The 22,258-nt window shown below is 38.3% G+C and overlaps 1 protein-coding gene across 6 annotated transcripts in view; it reads left to right on the top strand.

Annotated features, from left to right (window-relative positions):
- CNKSR2 (connector enhancer of kinase suppressor of Ras 2) overlaps positions 1-22,258 on the top strand; it is a 209,885-nt gene that overhangs the window by 56,063 nt on the left and 131,564 nt on the right. For all 6 annotated transcript variants that reach the window (XM_072328345.1, XM_072328334.1, XM_072328325.1 and 3 more), the window contains exon 5: positions 18,797-18,838. In XM_072328345.1, the coding sequence (XP_072184446.1) occupies positions 18,797-18,838 (42 nt within the window). The remainder of the gene's footprint in view (positions 1-18,796; positions 18,839-22,258) is intronic.

Genomic DNA, 22,258 nt, shown 5'->3' with positions numbered 1-22,258 from the left:
AGTACCATATAACTTTCCTTTAGCAATCCATAGTGTTCAGTTCCTTGGGCTGTTCCACCCTTATTTTTATGGCCTTATTTCATGTTTTTCTTGATTCCCAATTTCATCTTTATCCCCTAGTTTTAATTCAGTATTCTCAAAAATTGGTACTGTCATCCAGGTTCTCTCTACCCCTGTTGTCTTTAAGGTCTCATTTGTTAATTTGAGTCCTGATACCTTATGGGCCAGCAATGAATGAGCTGCCCCTGTATCAACTAAAACCACAACTTCTTCACCCTCAGGTCCCACTTTTATATTTACATGGGGCTCCTGGTGGGACCAAAATTTTGAAAGCCCTAGAAATTGATCTCATTGTTCTGCTGCTCTTACTTTTATTTAACTCAATTTTATTTTTTTTAATCTCAATTAAAGATTTCATTTCCTTCTTAAAATTTCTAATTTCTCCACTAGTGAGTGGGAGTTTACATAGCATATTTGTCCTTGTCCCAGTGGGACCTCCCATAAGGGGTACACTGAGGTGTTGGTACAGCTAGCATCCCTTTCACATTGTTTTAATTCTCTTCAGAGCCCAGCATGCCCCCCTTTTCTGTGAAATGACCCTATGTTCTTTACCATTTTCTCTTACTGGGGCAGTGCCTGTCTCCCTTTGTGCTGCATTGGGGTTACATGGGGGGGGGGTCTAGAGGGTCCCACTGATTAGTTTTTTGTTTGTTTGTTTGTTTTCCTAATTCCTCTCCCTCCTGGTCCCGGCCCTTTTTCTTTTTACTAATTACAGGCTGATTTCTTGTATCTAACAGGCAGCATATTCTGATTCCTCCTTTGAAAAGGGGTTTTGTTCTTATATATATATATATATAAATTCAAGATCTGACAAACCCAAACTTCATCAGATCCATATTTGGCCAAATATTGATTTTCCCTGTAGAGGCTCTCTAGGCCATATCTGTACACAATATTTAAACAACTTTTCCTGTCCTTTTTCCTGATTTTGGGATCTCTTTTTTTTTTTTTTTTTTTTTTGTTTGTTTGTTAGGTATCTCTTTCCCATGTGTTCCCCCCATTACTCTGTACACACACAACGAGGGGGAGCGATGGTTCAAAACAAATTCTGTAAAGTTAACACGTTAAAGCGGAGGTAACACAACCCTATTGTTTCTCTAATCTGAGTCTTTATCACCCTTAAACCGCGGCATTCTCTACAACAAAAGCAACAGGGTCTCGATAATAATTGTGGTTCGCCTTTGAGGGCCTTTTCCACCGCCAGACTTCGTATGCGCTTCGCTAACAATTGCCACAACGCTACCAATAATTAATAAGACAAACACACAGCAACGTATAGAACATGAAAAAAACTTTTGCTTCGTCCGTCCCCGGCCGTTTCCCTCGCGGGAGGACGGAACCGCGGGTCGGGACTCCGCACTCGCCCCGCAGCTGTGCTGCGTCTCACTCACACCACACTCACACAGACTGCACAAGACCGGTCTTTACACACTTCAAGGTACAACATTTCTCAGAAAATATCAAAGTTGTTGGTTCAACACTTAGTTCAAATGTACAGTAACAAGCGCTAATAAGAGATGTTAATAATGGCCAAATACACAACAATTCCTGCTAATACAGCTAGGAAAACCCAAGTTAGCGTTGACAGAGTATCCACTATACTTTGTCACCAACCAACCAACCCCTTAAGGGGGAGCAAAATAGCTCTCCTCGTGCACGTACGGTAATCCCGGTGGGACTCGAACCCACAGCTGAAACTGCCTTAGTGGGACCCAAACCCACAACTAGAACAGCTCAGACCGCTTCAGTGGGACTTAAACCCACAATTGAAACGGCTCAGAGACCGCTTCAGTGGGACTCGAACCCACGATCTACACGGCCTCTGATCGTGATTACACAACCAACAACCCGGGCCCTTTACCAAAGGGGAGAGCATGACAGCTCACAACTCCTGCGTAGGACGTCTCCTCACGACTTACGGATTCCCCTGTACCCATTAAACATACCTTATCCGCCGATAGACGGTCCTTGTCTGCTCCCGCAGTGATCGGATGAGGGAAGGGAGTCCTTCCGAGAAATCTCGGGGCGCGCCAAAGGTGTCCCCTCTCTCAGCCGGTCCTGCAGCCGAACAGAGAGGGTCCCATCTGGGTCGCCAAAATGATTTGCGGAATCAAACTCTATAATCCAGAGATGGGTTATAAAGCAGGTATGTTTATTTCAGCGCTGGGTGCAAGGGGGATAGCTCCTCCAAACTTGCACACCAACTGGTAAAACCGTGATACAGATATAGGTACACCTCATGCATAGTCAATGACTTCTATCATGCAGACCCCCTCTTGTTATCGCCCATCCTGTCAGGGAGATGCAACTCCTCTTTTGATATTTACAACCCCTAATCCCCTCCTCACCAGATGTCTCAGGGAGTTCTCACTCCTTATCTGCTCTCCCAGACCCACTGTCTCCATTCCTTGTTACTCTACCTAACTAAATCATTTTCTGTCCTTGTTATTCTACCTAACTAAATCATTTTCTGAACACTACCTTTAACTATCCCCCTTCTAGCCCCCCTTTATTCTGAATTCCAGCAGAGCATCTGTTTTCTGCTTCCCTGTTCAAGTCAAGCATCATTCTGTACCCTGATGCAAGTATTTCTGAGGTTACAACTTATCTGTCTAATACTGATATCTCTGGAGAGATGTGGTACTATCTTTCTTTCACCATTGTTTTACTAGGTTTTTGGTGTTCTATTTCATAGAATCATGAAGGTTAGAAAAGACCACTAAGATTATCTACTGCAGCTATTTATAGCAGAAAATCAAATGTTTATTGGACCCAAATTATTCTCCTTCAGCTGAGATTGTGAAGCAGCTTGTTGGCTTTGTATTTCTTTTCTCTAGACAAATGTCAGGATAAATTCTTCTCTGTTAGCTGCTGCAGGGGCGGGTCACAGCCATCTGCTGTGAATTGCTGGCCCTCCCTCTGTGTGCATATCCACTTGCTTTGGGCTGCAGTTCAGTGCTGGGACAGGCAGTGCTTAAGGAGAGATGCATGTGGTGCAACAGTGCCCACTATGCAGAGGGATGAGACTTTGGAGAGCATTAGCTCTCCTGGTGTTTCAGCAAGGGCGTGAGGAAAGGGCCAATGCCAATATGGAGAATTTTGCAGGACTGTGCGCACCTAATAAACTGGAGATTAGAGAAGTGTGAGAGGGTGAGCTGGGTAGAAGTAGGAGTGCTGGGGAGAATTTTTTTTTTTTAATCTAGTTTTTAGAAGTACTAGTCTACTGTCACTCAATTGGTCCATGCTAAATATATCTTATGTCCCCTTGGTGTGAGTTTGTTTGATGACACTACTCTTCTTTTTAAATAAATACAATGCATTTTTATCTAATGCTTTCATAAATATGTACAATACCAAAGATTAGCAGTGTTTGCCTCCTCTCTGATTTTGAGAAGAGCAGTGTTGCTAGTCTTCTGTGCTCAAATTTGGAAAACGAAAATTTCTTTTTAATTTTTGTTTTTTTCCTTCAAATATGATTGATGTTTTTTTGGTGTGGTAATGGAATGTGGGATGCCCCCTCCCTACAGATTATATTAGCAAGGGTGCATTTTACTGTCTGGGCAAGAGCTAAGGTGTGTCTAGCCAGTCTTGTGCTTTGACCATTCTGCAATATTGCCAGGCTTCTCATCTTCACTCTGCCTCAAACTGCAACAGAGGTGCCAGTGACAGTGGCTGTGGAAGAAGGCCCCACCTTTGTTTTTGTGAATGGTTATTCAAGGAATCATATGAATGGCTTGGGTTGGAAGAGACCTCAAGGATCATCAAGTTCCAACCTCTCTGCTGCACGAAGAGTTGCCAGCTTCTGGGTCAAGTACTAGATCATGTTGCCCAGGGTCCCATCCAACCTGAACTTGAACACTCCCAGGGATGGAGCATCCACAACCTCCCTGGGCAACATGTTCCAGCACTGCACCACCCTCTCACTGAAAAACTTCCCCCTGATGTTGAAGCTAAATCTTTCCTTGTTTAGTTTAAAGTTATTCCTCTTTGTCCTATTGTTATCTACCCATGTGAAAAGTTGATTTCTCTCATGTTTGTCTCCCTCTAAATATTGGAAGGCTGTAATGAGGTTTCTCTGCAACCTTCTCCAGACTGAGCAAGCCCAGGTACTTCAGTCTGTCTATGCAAGAGAGGTGCTATAGCCCTATGATCATCTTTGTGGTCATCCTCTGGACCCTCTCCAAAAGTTTCTTTCTTGAGTTGGGGGCTCCAGAGTCGAATACAGTACTCCAGATGGGGCCTCACAAGGGCAGAGAGGTACAATCACCTCCCTTGTCTTACTGGCCACCATTCTTCTGATGCAGCCCAGGATACTGTTGGCCTTCCAGGCTACAAACACATGCTGTTGGCTCATGTTAAGTTTTTTCATTTACTGGAACACATAAGTCCTTCTCAGCAAGGGTACTCTCAAGGAGTTCTTCTCCCAGTCTATGTATATCTGGGATTACCCTGACTCAAGTGCAAAACCTTGCACTTTGCTATGTTGAACTCATTAGGTTCTCAGAGGTCCACTTTTGCAGTTTATCGGTGTTCTTTTGGTTGGTATCCCTTCTTTCTGATGTATCATTTTCAGCACTCAGCTTGGTGTCATCGGCAGATTTTCAAAGGGAACATTCGACCCCATTATCTGCTTAACTGATAAAGATGTTAAAGAGTACTGATCCCAAGACACTCTCTGGGGACACTTCTCATCCCTGGCCTTCTTCTGGTTATAGAATCATTGACCACAACCCTCTGGCTGTGACCTTCCAACCAATTCCTTGTCCACCTAATAGTCTACCTTTTGAAAACAGTATTTCCAATTTAGAGATAAGGATGTGGTGGGGAATCATGTCAGAGGCCTTGCAGAGGTCTAGGTAGATGATATCAGATGCCTTTCCATGGTCTACCAGTGCCATCACTCAATCACAGAAGGCCAAGGGAAGACCTTCCCTTGTTGAAACCAGACTGGTTGCCTCAGATCACATGTTTATCCCTTGTGTGCCTCAACGTATATTCTGGGAGTATCTATTCCATGATCTTCCCAGGCACAGGCGAGGCTTACCAGCCTATTGTTCCCCAGGTCCTCATTCCTCCCTTTCTTATGAGTGGGAGTGATGTTTCCCTTTTCCCAATTGTCAGGGACTTTACCTGACAACTACAACTTTTCAAATATGATGGATAGTGGCTTATCAACCACATTGGCCTGTTCCCTTAGGACTCTGGAATGTGTGTTGTCTGGCTCCATAGACTTATATACATCCAGTCTTGTGAGGCTCTCAGTCTTGCTCTGCCTGTGGGCGGGGTGTAGGTGGAATTTGCTCCCCCAGTTCCCACCAAGAAATTCAGGTCTCTGAGGTTCTGAGATGTGCTAAATATGAGAATCCCATCTGCCAGTGAAAACTGAGGCAAAGAACTCACTGAGTATCTCAGCCTTCTCCATATCTGTTGTAGCCACTTATCCTTTCTCATTTATCAGAGGAGGCATACTCTCTTTTGTCTGTCTCTTCTGACCTATGTAACTATGGAACTGTTGTTTTTAACATCCCTTGCCAAATTCTGTTCCACATGTTTGGATGTGCAAAGATGGAATTAGGCACAGCATCCCTGTTACCTTTGCAGGTGATGTTTCCTTGCTTCCACTGCCTGTACTTGCCTTTCTTTCTCCTCAATTTGACTGGCAGATCCCTGCCAAGCCATGCCAGTTTCCTGCCTCTTCTGTCTGTTTTCTTATTTTGAGGGATGGAGAGCTCTTGTGCAAAGTGTTTCTAATCTGTTGTCCCATAGTGAGTTTTGCCCTTACTGAGCTGTGAAAAAGGGTCAGTTCTCTAGGATAGAAAACATACAGGACATCTATTGCCCTTGGCCAGACTGCTTGTTATCCACAGAAGTAATTGTGAGTCACTGTCCAGCTTCTTAAGTGGGAGTAAGAGCCATCTGATCTGTTTTCATTAACTATATAACAATGAAATCATATATGTATGTGTGTGTATTATATGTATGTGTCTGTGTATATATATATATATAATTATATTTCTCATTAATAGTACGCACTATTAATGAGAAAGTGGTTAGAAGATGAACCACTGCAATATTTCCCAGAAAGCCACTGAGTATCAGCTCATATTTATTTATTTATTTATTTATTTAAAGTCATCCACATTCATGATACTGCTGATTTGCTATGGTCTTAGGTAAATAATTTTCTCTGTATGTTTTTCAGTGTGAAATGAAATAGACCAAATGTTACTATTTAATATCTTTGGAAAAAAGTACTCTTAACTTTGCCAAAACTGACATGCTTTCCCAATCAGGAAGCAGTCCAGTACATGAATCCATACTTTGAAGTCAAAAGGAGCATTTGTGTGCTAAATTTAAGCATGCTCTGGAACAGAATTGAGTTGCAGTCTGAAGAAAGATAATGAAAAATTCCATTACTAGCCCCAAACACATGTGGATTGATCTCTACTAAAAATGAATGTGTTCCAGTTTAGCATTTCAAATTGTCTCTGAGTTTTTATTTTGCATGATCATTGAGCACACTGATTATACTTTCTTAAGGCTGAATGCCTAAAACAAAATGTTTTGATATCACCTTAACTGGTATTTTTTGTATGTTTTTTTGTTTTGTTTTAGGACTCAGTTTCTTTTGTACATGAAGTATCTCACAGTATTTAACTAATTTATAGCAATTTGTAATTTAATTTATATATATATTTTCAGTTTATGAAAAACCTTAAAAAGACGATGTTAGAGATGTTTTTAACACTAGTGCTTTAACCTTTGAATGATTATTTAAAGTTGTGTTCATAATACCTACTTAGAAATCAACTTTGGAATACAGTGCAGAATGGCACATACTAGGGATTAACCATTTCATTTTCTGTGTGTGTTGCATGTTGCCCGCCACTTAATTTGCCTTTGGGAGTTAGGTCCCCCAGGGCACTGCAAATTATTACTGTAACCTGTTTTGCATTCACAATAATCCTATGCTTCTATGCTGCTTTATTTTATTTTAAGATTATTGTTTCCTTCCCCTTAAGACAGTAAGGCATTGTTTGACAAGTTCTTCCTATGGGTTTCTCTCTTAATGCCACCCTCCTTTCTGATGGGCTATTAAATTTAGGGCTCTTCAGTAGCTCCCTACTTTGGACTATCTCCAGTATCATAGAATGGTTTGGGTTGGAAGGAACCTTGAAGATCGTGAATCTCCAACCTCCCTGCCAGACAGGGCCACCAACCTCCCCGTTTACTGGACCAGATTGCCAAGGGTCCAACCTGGTCTTGAACACCTCCAGGGATGGGGCATCCACAACCTCTCTGGGTTGCCTGTTCAGCGCCTCACCTCTCTTACAGTAAAGAACTTCCCCCCTGATATCCAACTGAAATCTTCCCTCCTTTACCTTAAAACCACTTTCCCTTGTCCTGCCATTATCAAGCATTGTAAACAGTTGTCTCCCTTCCTGTCTATGGGCTCTCTTTAGGTACTGGAAGGCTGCAGTTACGTCACCCCACAGCCTTCTCCAGTCTGAACAAGCCCAGCTCCCTTATCCTGTCTTCTTGGGGGGGAGTGCTCCAGCCCCTCTGGTCAGTAGCTCCCAGTCTCTCTTTGTACTGGGAATCCAAGACTCAGAATAGAAATGTATCATATAGAATGATTCTATTAACATTGTTAGGATAGTATCAAATATACTATAAGTTAATATCCTTAGTAATAGTAACATTGTTACAAAGTTTCTCTTCTCTATCACGATTCCTCACTTCTTGCAGTCCTAGTTCTCAAGACTTCGTGGACTTGCTAAATAGGGATTTAAAACATTGAATTTAAGGTCGTGCTAAGTAGCTAATTACTATAGATTTCTTTAAGTAGCTTCAGTAGTTAAGTGGTGTGAATGTTTGATTGGCTTCTTATTATACCTGTTATGCATTAATTGGTGTTCAGAATCACCAATGACAATTAATTTTTTTTAATTAATTAATTTTATTTTTTTTTATGTTCTTCCCTCTCCTCCAACGTTGTTATCAAATGCATTCAGGAAATTTTTGTTATTCTCCTGCTACTAATCCCTGCTCACATTTTTTATTAAAAAGGAGGCTTTTCCAGATTTGGAATTTCAAGTATATATGCAGAGTACACAGTTAATACAAATTGCCCCATTTCTGGTAAGTGTATAAGTAGGAGGATAAGCATACAAGTGGGTAGATAAACAAGAACAGTGAAAGGTTAAAAACTGAACAAAAAAGCTCTATCAGAAAACAATACCAAGGCAATATCTACCTTTGGTACTTATGATCAAAATGATATTCCAATAAGAATGTTATAACTCATTGAAAATCGTGCTGACAGAAATGTGAACTGACCTTATATGATGCAAGTGCTGTTGATATGCAAGATTTATTGTTACACAATGTTCAAATCAGTATTCAGAAGCAGTGGTGTTTCAGAATGTGTATTATCGCGTGCAGTTATTTATTCACCAGTCAGTGTATTATGTATAAGGTAAAGAAGAATTTAAAGGATTGCTGCAAGTACAAAACTTGTTTTTGTTTATCAAAGCAGCTTCAATTTGTAATCTTCAGCAGTGTTTTGCTCCTTTTCAAAGTAAGAGTAGCTTATTTCTCCATAGCACGCTTTTACAGAAAATTTCATTTGTAATTTAATGTCAAATAAATAAATGTCTAGTGGGCCACAGATGCCCTTTTGTGATAGTGGTGCATTATTTCTGCAATTTTCCTATAATGTTTTTTGCTGTTTTTTGTTGTTGTTGTTGTTGTTGTTGTTGTTTTTGTTTTTTGAAATGGAATTAGGTAGGGAGTAGACCAAAGGTTAAAACTTTAATAATAGTATATGGGGATATGAACTTCTTTCAGAAATACTTTGCTTCATGATTGGAGGAAGGGGGAAGAAAAAAAAGATTGCTGAGTACATAAGAAGCTTAGTGACTAGAAAATAAGAATGTGTCACTGTCGGCTTATTCTTTATTTGTTTAGAAGATTTTCTTTTAGATTAGTGGACTCTCTCAGTGGGGAAAAATGAAAGAAAAAGCAGAATAACTTGAGGAAGAAAGAGTACTCTTTTTTGAGCATATACTGGTAAACCAGTGTAGCTGTTGAATTTTTTTTTTTAAGGAAAAGTATCTGAGTGGGTCAGGTGATGGTGAAAGAGTCAAGGACTGCTTGGGTTAATTCACACTTGACGGAAAAGTGGCCGGAAGTCCATGGAAACTGAGATCAAGTGTGGATGTAGGGGAAAAGTGTTTTCAGGTGTTTCATATGTTGCTTTTAAATAGAACCTGTATTTTTATTTTATTATTATTATTATTATTATTATTTTTTTTTTTTTTTTTTTTTTTTTTTCCTTAAACTGATTTATGTGGGCACTGTGCCAGTACTTGTTGAGTGCCATCTCTGTTTTCCATTCAGGTAGGGGCAGACAGGAGATACGCTATGCTTCTTCTTTAGTTCTTTGCAAAAGCTGCATTTAGTCCTTAACGATGATGAATTAAGATTATATTAATCAGATCGGTAGAAATGCAGTCTTGGTTTTCACCACTTTTGCTTCAGAAACTCTAATTTTCCTTTTCCAGAGACAGTGTAGTCTCTGTAAGGAGGTGCTATGAAGCAGGATTTCACTGCAGTCTGGAGAAATACAGAAACTGTGTTGCTAGGAAGCCTGCAGAAGCTTTGATCATGAAAAGTGTAGGGTCAAGCTTTATTTAAGGGAGGTCATGTGAGATACATTTGTATTTGTTTACTTAAATCCATTAAAAACACACAAAGAATTTCAGATTAACCAGTGTAAAATGTTTGAGTCATTTCTGAGCCTGAAATGCCATCTTCCTAAATACCATTATGTTTTCTCAAGTTCAGTTATTTTCTCTGATGGCAGAATAACCACCTAGGCACTATGCATCATGAAGTATTTTGCTGCAATTGTGTTTTATAAACCACAGTTCTTTTACATGACAATCCTAAAGGAAAAACAGAAGGAAACTAAAATTATTTACCTCTAAATGATTTTGGAGGTGACGTTGAGAACTTAAGAACTGCAAAACACCTCCACTACAAACTGTATTTTGCATGTCAATAATAAAAGAGCTCATTTTGAATGCCTGACACTGATTTTTCTGTATTAGCAGTGTGGAATAAGGTGTGTTTTTACTTTGTTGTTTTGTTGTTGTTTTTTCTCATTTGAAATATTTTTGCTTTAGTTTCTGACCTCTCATCTGTTGATAGTTTCAGTGGATTCTTTTTACCCATTGAGAATGTCTTTGAGTAGAAGAATAATCCTGAGGTGAAATTCAATTTAATCTGTGCGAGCACTTGGAATCTAGCAAGATAGACGAGCAAGTGTCAATGTGACTTTAGCCAGTGATGAAAAGCTGGCTAGGATTTCTGACCTAATAGACTGCCAGTTCATTTTAGAAACAGTTTTGGAAGAAATGTGATTATATGCAGATGGGTTGATGGCTGGACTAGATAGTCTTACTGATCTTTTCCAATCTTAATGATTCTATGATACTTAAGAGTTAGTATGTGACCAGATCTCAAAGGAAAGCAAGATGATTCTGTGATGCTTTTCATAAAACAGAAGGCAGAAGTGAGTGGAAATGGAAAATGACTTCAGAAATCTGGAAGAAAAGAGCTCAGTGCCCACGTTGCGTGTCTATTAATCCAGGGAGCATTTTTTCCCAGTAGCTGCTTGATCTGTGGGTGATTTATGTAAGTTGCGTTAAATTTTTACATGAAGCATCCTGTTGCTATGGTGATAGGTGCCACTCCACGCAGATTGTTTAAATAATGTTAAAGCAATTCTTTGTACTCAGTAATCTAGGTAATTGCTATTAGTTTGTACACAAGGGCTGTGAACTTGGAAAAAAAGAAGTAATAATAATAAAAATACAATAATCATTTCAGTTTCATTAAATCAAGGGAAGTCTTCAGACTTTTGCATGCATTTGTGTAGATAGCATAGAAAGTATCTTTTTATGTAGCATTTATTTAAGAGCTGGTATTATATTTTTCACAATAGGGATATTTTCTTTTTCCATCAGTATCGTATATGTTGTGTGCTCACCAATCTGCTTTCTCCCATCTCTGTCTTTTTTTACGTATGTTTCTGATGGGGGAAGATAGCATGGGTTGCTGCAGATATAGATGAACTCTGGCTTAAAAGTAGTTAGACAGGGAATAATAACAGAGAAATGATGCCATGGACTCAGTGTCAAGAAGCTGCATGGATTGAATAAATGCAGCATAACTGGAAAAGAAAAAATATTTCTGAATGGCAGTGGGAAGAATATCAACAGGATTTGTGTGGGAAGTGAAGAGGAGTTGGAAATGGCATCCAGGTTGTGAGCTTGTGGGACATAAGGTGGTGGAATTCTTGACAGAGATAGGCAAAGATGAAGGAAGCAGGGAGGATTCAGGGAAATGTGATTTCAGCTTTTCAGCATACTGCGCTAGGGCTAGTGGCAAATATACAGGAGGAGATTCTAAACTGTGATTGTGAACAGAAGGGATGAGAGCTCTGTGACTCATCTGCTCACAGATGATAATTAAAGCAGCATGATTTTTAGGAAGCTGCTGAGCAACAGGGAAGAGGTTGCAGAAGAGGGGAGGGTTAAGGGTAGAGCTCCCTGGGCTGTGGCAGTCTGGAGGAGGAACAGCCACAGTGGGAGACTTTTTTGGAGCACCTCATCAGGAATAAACTAGGAGAAAGCACCATACTTGACTTACAATTCCACTTGTTAATATATATATATATATTATTTATAAGCTGTGTAATTTTAAAACTTAACCTTATATGGCAGCTGTCAAGGACTACCTGTGCAAATGCTGGGATTCTGCAAAGCTTAAGAGCAGCCTTCTATTGTAATTTAGGCAGTGAGATGGGAGAAAGGTGTTTCCTCTTGCTCTGCAGCCCTGCCTTTGTTCCAGACATATATAATTAACACTGTCCCCAAGCCCTTATCTTTTTCATTCAAAACCCTGCTAGATCTTTTAAAATCAAAGATATGACAAAGCATGAGACTAGGAGAGCTGTGTATGTGTCATGCTCTTAATTCTTTGCCTGTTAGCAAAGGAGAATGTTAACTGCTTTCTAGCTTCTTTTTGTTTGGGAGTATTTAAAGGATTTATTTTCTTGTTTTTTGTGGAGAATAGTTGGGAGGAAGAGTTTGAAACAGACCTATATAGCTACCAATTTGTGTTTTATTATTCCAGTAATTACTCAGTTATACCTGTAAATTGCACATTAGGAATTCCCTAATATCCTTCGGTTTTCTGATGTCCTTACTTATAGGACACTGCAACATTTTTACCATACAGTCTATATTGTATTGATCAAGTTTATTGTTTCAAAGCTATCATTGTTTAATCCTGCAATCAATTATATTAGGAATATTTTCCATGCATTTTCTGTTTTAAGTAGTTGAAGACTAAATTAATTGTATCTACCTTATCTTGTCCCTATTTCAAAATCATATACTATTGTCTCAGTCCAAAAAAAAGCAATAAAGGGTCACAATAACCAAGTCTACTATGAAGACTGTGAAGTTTTTGCTGTCTTTTTGTTGGCAAAACTTTAGACTTCATCATGATCATAAAGAACTTTTATGAAAACATCCAGTGAAGATTCCAGTAAACCTCAGTCTTGTCTTTCTCTTGCCATAAATGAACTGGTCAGAATTCAAGCTAAATGAGCCTTCCTGGTGCCAATGACACAAGCTGTCTGGAGCCAAGACTTGAAGAAAGCTTCTTCAAGACAGAACCGCTTGTTTTGGAAGGTGTGGGGAGTCAGAGGGGCCTGGGAGTTATGATGCGAGCGTTCTCAAGCTAATTATTTCTTATTGTTTTAAGTAGCAGGGCTGACAGACAATTCATTTGACATGCACTGGTAACAATTTAGTTACAGTTTTAACCAATTTGAGAAGCAATGAGGGCTTAACTTAATTCCAGCCAATGGCTATGTTGCTCAAGAGACATTTTATACCAAAGGTTTGGCAATGCATGAGGGCCTGAACTCTCTTTTAGCAATCATGTAATTTATTATTTTTGTTACAAATAGAGAACCAGAGTTGCATACTTCAGAATATTTTGCATGACTGCAAAATAACTGTGACGACAATGCTATCAGACATCTGTCCTTAAGCAGTACATAAAATCTAACTTTTGCCATCTTAAAACAAGACACAGAAAAAGTATAGAACTGATCATGAAAAATGTGTTTCCTAAGTGATTTCACTACCATTTAAAAAATTATGTTCCTAATCTTGCCTATATCATTACATCATTGAAAGACTGGTAAAACCTGTACAGTATACATGCATGTATTGTCTTTGTGTAGGTTAGTTGGTCTGTGGAGAAAAGCATATGAAGAAGACAATAGAGCAGCTCCATCAGATGCAGCTCAAAAGCCACTTTGAAAATGAATGCTCTCATAATAACTTCTTGTTCCATTTGACTCCACCTCTGCAGCAAGCAACTTACAAATTCTTCCAGGCAATGCTCCAATAGTGCAAATTCACAAAATATTTGTTCGGGCTATTATGTTATCTGAGAATCAGGAGACATGATTTTTGTCATTGGCAATTGCATAACCTGCTTATATACCTGCTCTGCTTAGGAGATTTCCCTGCCTTGAAGGAAAAAATAAATTAGGATGATTATGTACATGAATAACTGAGTCATTAATCTGAACAACAGTGAAATACAGTGAAGCAACAATGATACAGCTCTATTGCACACTCTCATCTACAAATGCTGAGCCATTTCTGAGTTGTTGCTGAAAGAACAAATACACATCTTTTAGTAGTTTTCCCTGTTCATAAACTGTATGCGTATTTTATGTTCTGAACTGGCATAACTTTATTCTGAAGGTAAGTTGTGGAGTTGTATAGGAACTGGATACTGCCAAAAAGTATGCAGTGCTAAAGATGCCTACAGGATTTGGACAAAACAGTAATAACAATAAGGATGATTATGTTTTCAAAATAGTATTTTGCAACTACAATGAGAAGTGCTTGGAAGTTAATTGCAATGGGTAATTTGACGTGATGCTTACTCAGACATATAAATATATATACATTTTATATGTGCAAAATTAGAAGTGTTTTATTCTAAATTTTTTTCTCATAGTTATAGTACTGGAGAACTGCATGACCTCCACACTTGCTTGGGATGCATAAGCAGTAATTTCAGTTGGCAGGTTTCTAGACCTCTGTATTTCACATTCTGAGTTGAGATTTAATCAACTTCGATGGAAAGAAAAGGACCAAAGAAAATTGTCAGTATAATTAGCTGACCCAGTTCCCCAGTTCTAAGACGTGCTAGGTTAGAAGTTTAAAAACATAGCCATAATAGCAAGAGGTGAAGAAAAGAAGTTAGAAAAAATAAAGCATCATAACCATTGATTTAGAAACAACAACAACAAAATCTATAACTATTTTATAGAGATTACCTCACATGTGAATTGTACTAGCAAAGCTGAGGAACAGAGTAGGGTGAGATACATGTATTCAGAAGCATTGTCACCATGCAGTGCTACTTTAATTCAGTTTATGTAATTGTAAGTGTATGTAATCATTCTTACTTAGGGACATGATGAAATCAAAGTTTTTATAGAAATAATACTGAAGCTCAAAAGTTCTGGAAGAAGCACAATGAAAGTGATGCACCTCAGTTACACTGTAGCATGTCTTGCTAGTCTTACAACTGGAAGTGCAGAAAAACCCTGTTGCTGATTATTGTGGTTTGTTCTTGTTTACTTCTACTGCATTTTTTTTTTTTTTCCTTTATCTTCTAGCTTTGGACCTTATTTTTCCCTTTTTATTAAGAACTTGGCTTACTTCCATCTATCTCTGCAAAGAAAAGGACCAAAAGGGCCCTGTGACACTTTCGGTGCATGAATTAGAGCTACAAAGTGTGACCATGAAAACCTCATGTTAGCAGCTAAATTGTGCCATTATATTCCCCTTCTAATTCTTCTCCTTTGCTGACAGAACTGTCCAATTTTCCTGTCTGAAACTTAATGGCCAATATTTGACTACATCGTTGTAAATGTAAGTTAGCACAGAGTTTGTAGCATACGGAAAAGAGCTGCATCTCATGCTTTGTCAGCAGCCCCCCTCTATAAATGTCTGCTTTTTAATGTTTGTTCCAGGCTGGATGTGGCTCTGGGAAGCCTGGTCTTGTGGTTGGTGACCCTGCACACAGCACGGGGGTTGAAACTACATGATCATTGTGGTCCTTCTCAACCCAGGCATTCTATGATTCTGTGAAGTGCACCGAGGAGACAATATTCTTCTTCAGCTGTTTGAACTGAAGTTTTGTTTGTTTGGTTAGGTGACAATGAAATAGTTTAGCTTTCATTATAACTTTTCAGTAAATATGCATGTTTCAGGCAAAGCACAGGTAAAAGCAAAACATCTCCCATTTATTGTACCTGCATGTTTGAGTTCAGGGTTAATCACAGCATTCCTCCTGAATAGCAAATAATTGTCTTGTGTAGGAGGAAAACTTTGCTGTAATGTTTGTGTGCTTGTGCTCCCTGTTTTCTGAAGTAGAAAAAAGTTGATGTTAAATTTGTATATGGTCTTTTTCTCACCATAACTGTAATTTTTGGGTACAGTGAGTAAACAGATATTTAAGTAGGTTCTTCAGGAATAGTCAAGGTGTGGAAGGGAGAGTTGTTCTCTAACTGAGGGTAGTATGCTATTAGGAACAAAAAAAATATTTTGAATTGCATAATTAGTGACTCTCTTTGTTGTTCTCAAGTGCATTAAACATTTTAAGTTGAAATGAAGTGGGTATGAAAAAACAGTAATTGTAAATGGTGAAGACTTGCAGTAAAAAATTCAGTTCCTTGTTCTACCTAAGGGATACTGGAAGAGCATCAGCCCAATTACCCACAACACGTGCTTGAAGATAAAGCACAAAATTGTGGAATGACTCAAATAAATAAATCCAGGGAGAAATTAACTGTTGACTGTGAAAGAAAATTACGTATAAGTTTTGCTCTTGGGTTCATTCAAAAACAGTCTCAGCCCTTGTCTCCAGGGATGGCTGAGGGAAGTTGAAACAAGCTTGCTATGATACAGAGATCAGCTTGGTGACCTTTTGTAGGCTTCTTTGAATCTTAGACTTCAGGATTGCTCAAGGCTGTGCTAGCATGGATCTTTGCATTCCTGCACATTTTTCTGAGTTCAGGCTCGAATTATGTTTAGCTGCATGTCATTTATTATTATTATTTTACAGAAAAGGCATATTTTGGAAGTTTTTAACCAAAGCATTGAGTTTGCATTCTTCCAGTTTTAATTTTGTTTACTTACTTAACAATTAATTTTTCTCTTGACTGTAGAAAGATGTAGCATCAAAAATCAGCTGTCCTATATGCGATGAACTCCATTAGCCATTTCTCTTGCCAACTGTACATTTGTATGGATTTGTGTGATGAGGATAGGATTTCAGGGTGACATCACTTGCACCATGCAGAATCTAGATGCCTGGGAAGTTTTCTACTTGATTTAGTATCCGGTAGATTCAGAAATGGTTTTTACTTACACTCTTGGTTTATCAGAAGTAAGCAGGTTTTTTACCTTCCTTTATGCTTGCACAAATGTAGCTGTGTTTCTCTCATATTCACTTGCTTCCTAGTTGTAATAAACCTCTATGGAGTCTGGGTTCTTAATTTCCTTCCCTTAGCAGTGAGAATTCTCAAACAATATCCTCTTTAAGCTGAATGTTAAATTTATAGTAAGCTCTTCATTACACATGAAATAATGATGTCTTCTTAGAAGCACCTTTTTTCTTTTTTTTTTCTTTTCTTTTTTTTTTTTTTTTTTTCCCCTCAATATAAACATTACAACTCCTTCTTGCCTTCTTTTTCTTTTTTCTTTTTTTTCTCTTTTTCCCCAAAATGATTCATAGGAATCAGTGTAGAACATAAGACATATCCAGATGGAAAATGCTACATGTCTTCCCATGTAAAACAATGAAATGTGCATTTTGGTACTAAGATTGCAAATTCTTCATTGATATCTGTATATAATTAAATGATTTAGGTTTTCTTTCTGGCTGTACTTACTGGCAAATGTTTCCTGAATGCCTTGATAAACTTGCTGCTTCTGCACTGATGTTTTACATAAAGCTTAAGAATGCATTTGCTGTTCTTCGCTGAGTAATGCTAAAAACATTTAATGGACTGAAAATTTATTATTAAAAGAGTTGCATATAACAAACTTGTTTTTCGAAGAGGATAAAATGATTAAATATAAAAGGATTTATAGCATGAAACCTTAGGCACATCTTCCAAGTGAGTTATTGGGTAGGATATAAAACATCCATCCTAAACTGAATGTGTACAAATCACCACACAGCTGTAGCACCCTGTGAACTTAGAAAAGAGTGGTTCTTTCACCAGTGTTGGTTGCATTTCATGCATTCTCTTCCTTACTAATTCCTGTATTTCCACTTCACTATATCTGTTGAGATTTTTGTCTGTCAGGAAAACTCACAGCCCTGAGCTTTCCATCTGTTAATCTTCTTATAAAAACAGCCTCACATTCTGGGAAGTGCATTCACGTTTCAGCAGACCTCACAGAATCATAGAATGGCTTGGGTTGGAAGAGACCTCAAGGCTCACACAGCCCTAACTCTTGCCATAGACAGGGCTGCCCCCCACCAGCTCAGCTGCCCAGGGCCCCATCCAACCTGGCTTTGAGCGCCTCCAGGGATGGGGCACCTCAGCTTCTCTGAGCAGCTGTGCCAGTGCCTCACCTCACCATCCTCTGAGTAAACTGTTTCCACCTAACATATAATCTAAATCTTCCCTCTTAGTTTAAAGCCATTCCTTATTGTCCTGTCATTATCAGACCACATAAAAAAACTTGGTCTTCCTCCAGTTCATAAACTCCCCACAAATACTGGCCACAGTGAGGTCACTCCAGAGCCTTCACTTCTCCAAGCTAAACTAAGCCCAGCTCCCTCAACTTTTCTTCCTTTTTTTACTGATGTTGTCACTCCATCACAGAAGACCACCAAAGGTCAGGCACAATCTGGATTCAGTAAAGCTGGCTGTCTTGAATTACCTCTTTATCTCACATGTGCCTTAATACAGCTTCCAGGAGGATCAGCTATGTTGTCTTCTCATGTGTTGATGTGAAGCTCACAGGTGTGTCATTCCCTGGCTTTTCTTTTTTCCCTTTCTTAAAAATGAGAGTGATTCCCTTTTTACAGTCACCAGTGACTTTGCCTGACAGCCAAGCCTCTCAAAGTATGGTGGAAAATTGTACCGCAACTGCATCAGCCAGTTCCTTCAGGATCTTGGGATTTATCATGTTGAGCCCCATAGTCTTGTACACGTTCAGTCTCGTGAGATGGTCTCTAACTTGCTCCACTCTTAAAGAGGGAGATTTTGATCCCCTGTCTCCCCATCTAGAGGTCTGGGGATATGAAGGAGTGGGAAGCCTTACTGCTAGTGAAGACTGTGGCTGGACTTGAGTATCTCAGCTTCCTCCATTTCTGTTAAAGCCAGTTCTCCCTTTTCATTTACTTTCAGAGAGAGTATGTTTTCCTTTGCCTTTGTTGCTGTCTTTGTGCTTTTGTTACATAAATCTTTCCATTCTAATTGAGACTTGGAAATCTTTTGCTTCATCCTAGAGCCGTTTCAATTATATTTAATTCTTTTTAAGGATAAATCTAGGAAAGGTGATTGATTGAATCGATCTAACCTGTCCTTTCTGCTTTACTTTTTCAGGATTGCACAGTATATGAAACAGAGAATAAAATTCTTCATGTGGTAAGAACTTTTTGGATTTCTTTTAATAAATTCACTTGCATTGAACAAACAGGACTCTATCTCTGTGTGTTTCATACTCTTTCTATGTACTGTCAGTGTGATAACAAGCTAGTCTTGGTACAACTGATTGCTGAATATGTGGAAATAAGTGCAAATAGGTAATGATTGCTAGGAAAACCATGCTTGACATCTGAGAAGCCAGCAACTTTGTAATGGCTTGTGTTTTAGTTTGGTTCATGCTTATCTGCTGCTTGTAAAGTGTGGTTAGGAAAATGATTTTGAAGAATGAGATTTCTTTTTAGAGAGACATTTTCTAGTCTCGTATGGTATCATATGTATTTATTAGTGACGTAGCTTCCTTTATTCATCCCTCCTAGGAGAACTGAGCTAGTCTAGTGATAAGAAGACTAATGCAAAGCTTTCCTGTTGAATTCTCAGCATAAATATAATAGTCTATTCCCAGATTTTCTACTGCTCTTTTTAACAAATAAAATGGCTGAAATTTGCCAGCACTTGGACACCAGAATATAAAATGGGCTGGAAAGGATGATACTTTAGGGGATGGAGAGAAGAAAGTTAGAGAAATTTGTTATGAAAACTATTCTATGATTCTCTGATCTAAGGATAACACCTAACTTTTAAATACTATATTGTCTTTCATGTTCTGTTGGTGGTTTAGTGAGTATGAAGTTAACCCTGGCCCTGCTTCTGAAATGTGAAGTTTTGCTGAGATATGAAGTCTTACTTCCTGAGGGTGAAAAATAAAATAATTTAGTTTAATAATGGAAATGATAATCTTTTGCCTTTCACTTTATTTCACTTTTGGATAGGTTTTGCTATCTTATTTCTCTTACGGTCTGAGTTTAAGGAAGAAAAAATACTTTGTTTTAAAAGATGAATAGTAGTATTTGCTACACTTTTTTATTCACTGCTCTCATATCAAATGCATGGCAAGCAGAATTCCGTAAGCTTTTGACACTTTGATTTCACGGTGATGTGGAGTAAAATGTCTCCTTGTAGTTTTAAATTACACTGACATTTTTCCCCTGTGGGACACAAGGAATTTACATTTTTAGTCAGGCTGACATCATCTTCTTTGCTAGGCTGATCTCTGCAAGCATTTAAGTAATGAAGTTTCTAATTGCATAATCTTGGCAAAAATAAATAAATAAAGTGCTGTAAATTTGAAACCATTATATAAAGCCTGGTTTTCAATACATGCTTGTTTTCTGCTGAAAGAGCCAAGGTTTTTTTTTTCTTTTACATCTGATATATATACAGTGTATAACATTTGCAAATTAGCAAAAAGGATTTTAAGGAGAGCTGGCAATGGTAAGAGCTGATGAAGCATCAATTAATATAGTCTCCAACATAATATTTTGAGGAAACCAAGATAGATTCATTTAAGATGCAAATGGACAAATCTGAGACATGTTTCATTACATTTACATTAAAAGTAACAGTAAACGATGAAGTGATGTTATTTTACATTATTCAGACCAGGTTCATTCAGGTTTATTACTTCAATTTAATCCACAGCAACCACTTTGTGGTGACACGTGGACACTTAAGTTATTGTAGAGAGCTTAATCACATTCTATGGTAAGCGCTCAAGCTTACAAGGAAACATGAGCAGAACACCATACTTGTTGCCTAGGGTTCAAGTTGACTTTATGTATTGTACATAGCGATTGTTTCTGATCATGTTGCATTTCAACTGATGGATGGAATTTCATGAAACAAAAGCTGACCAATAGCAAACAAGGAAAGAGAAAGATCTCTGTCTGAATAATTAAAAGATGAGTTTTGAAACCAGATTTTGAATTTGAAAGGGTACATTTTAGAAGTGCAAATGAAAAGATTAATGGTAGAATTAAAAGCAGTCACGGTTTCCTCTAACTCTCCTGGGAAGACAGAAAAAGGTGTTGTGGATTTTGCCTATTAGAAAATCAGGGGAGGATCAGTGCAAGAGAGAGGTTAACAACAACAGTAACAAAAAAGTAGGAGGGGAAAAGCCTAATGTTTAAAACTTTAGAGAGAGTATGCTTCTTTTATCTCAGTATCAAAGAAGAGAGGACAGTTGTTACCTTATTAGATATCAAAATATTTGAATGCACACACATGCAGAGCTGTAAATGCAGCACAAACCAGGTTAAAAAAGTTTGAGAGGGTGATTAAGAATTGAAATCTCTTTTTATAGACTGTATATGCTTGAGGTGAATGTTAATAGGAAGGTTCTCCAATATCAAAAGAGTAAATTTTAATGAAAGCATAGAAAGAATCTTGAATGTGAAACCTGGAAAATCTAGCAGAAATAGGAAGGACTCAGACAGATACAATATACTTTGATTTTCAAAAGAGATAATTTAGTTCTAAGACTAAACTGTTGGGAACTAATTTTCTAAGTATGTTACCTATTAGCAAACAACACAAACTCCTGCTGATATCAGACATGTCTGACTAGCATTTAGCTATTTTTTTTTTTAATGATCATATACCAGTGTGTAGCTGGAGTGAATTAGAGAGGAACTTGAATTCAGAACTGCATGCTTGTCCTGTATGATCATATGTACAGTGTCCTCTTCTAGACAGAAAAAAATCAAGGTTCCTCCCAATAGTGAAAGGCAATGACTTAGAACTGATTGGCAATTAACATAATTAGCCTTTATTGCAAGGCATTTTTCTCACTAAGGACTGAATTAAAGATTTAAAAGATCCTCTTTTGCCCATGTAGCTACAGCATAAAAATAAATTAAAGATGGGTATGTACTCTTATTCTTTAGGACATCAAGAAATTTGCTATTTTACTATCACTGGATAGAATGTAGTTTATTTTTGTCCACATCACCTGTTAGTGGTCCCGCAGTTTTATTTAAGAGCAGGTTGAATGTATCCTTCATTCATGTGCTTTAAAGTGTTTTTTTGTGCTCATGTGCAATTGTTCAGAGGCTGTAGTGCTGCAAGCACACAACTCTCATGGAGTTCCTGCCCAGTTCGCAGCAGAACAAGCCTCTGTTGTGCTCACCCCACCCATCACCTGAGCCAAATCAGGGGTCAAGAGTGTGTGTGGGCACAGCTGGGGTATGTGAGACTGCTCTGCTTCTATCAAAATGCATACGTGGGTATTGCCAGTGTCAATGAGTCACTCACTCTTCTCACTTTCCTTGGAAGCATTGTGAAGTACGCAAGTTAAATGACAAATTGTTTGACTTTAATTAGATAGGGCCAGAAAGTAGTTAATGTGTTCATTTTGTAGCAGCAGTAATTTCTTTTGAAAGCCCTCTTTCTTTCAGATAACAGTGTGGGAGTTCATGTGGAGAGATTGCTGAATCACCTTATCCATAGATAGTATGTTTTAATGTCAACAAACTTATTCTGAAGTCAACTTTTTGTCAAAGAAATGCTACTCTGTGGTGACAG

The sequence above is a fragment of the Excalfactoria chinensis genome, chromosome 1 (assembly GCF_039878825.1).
Source record: "Excalfactoria chinensis isolate bCotChi1 chromosome 1, bCotChi1.hap2, whole genome shotgun sequence".
In the NCBI taxonomy this organism is placed as follows: Eukaryota; Metazoa; Chordata; class Aves; order Galliformes; family Phasianidae; genus Excalfactoria; species Excalfactoria chinensis.
Note: the sequence above shows the minus strand (reverse complement) of the source record. Positions and strands in the feature narration are given on the sequence as shown.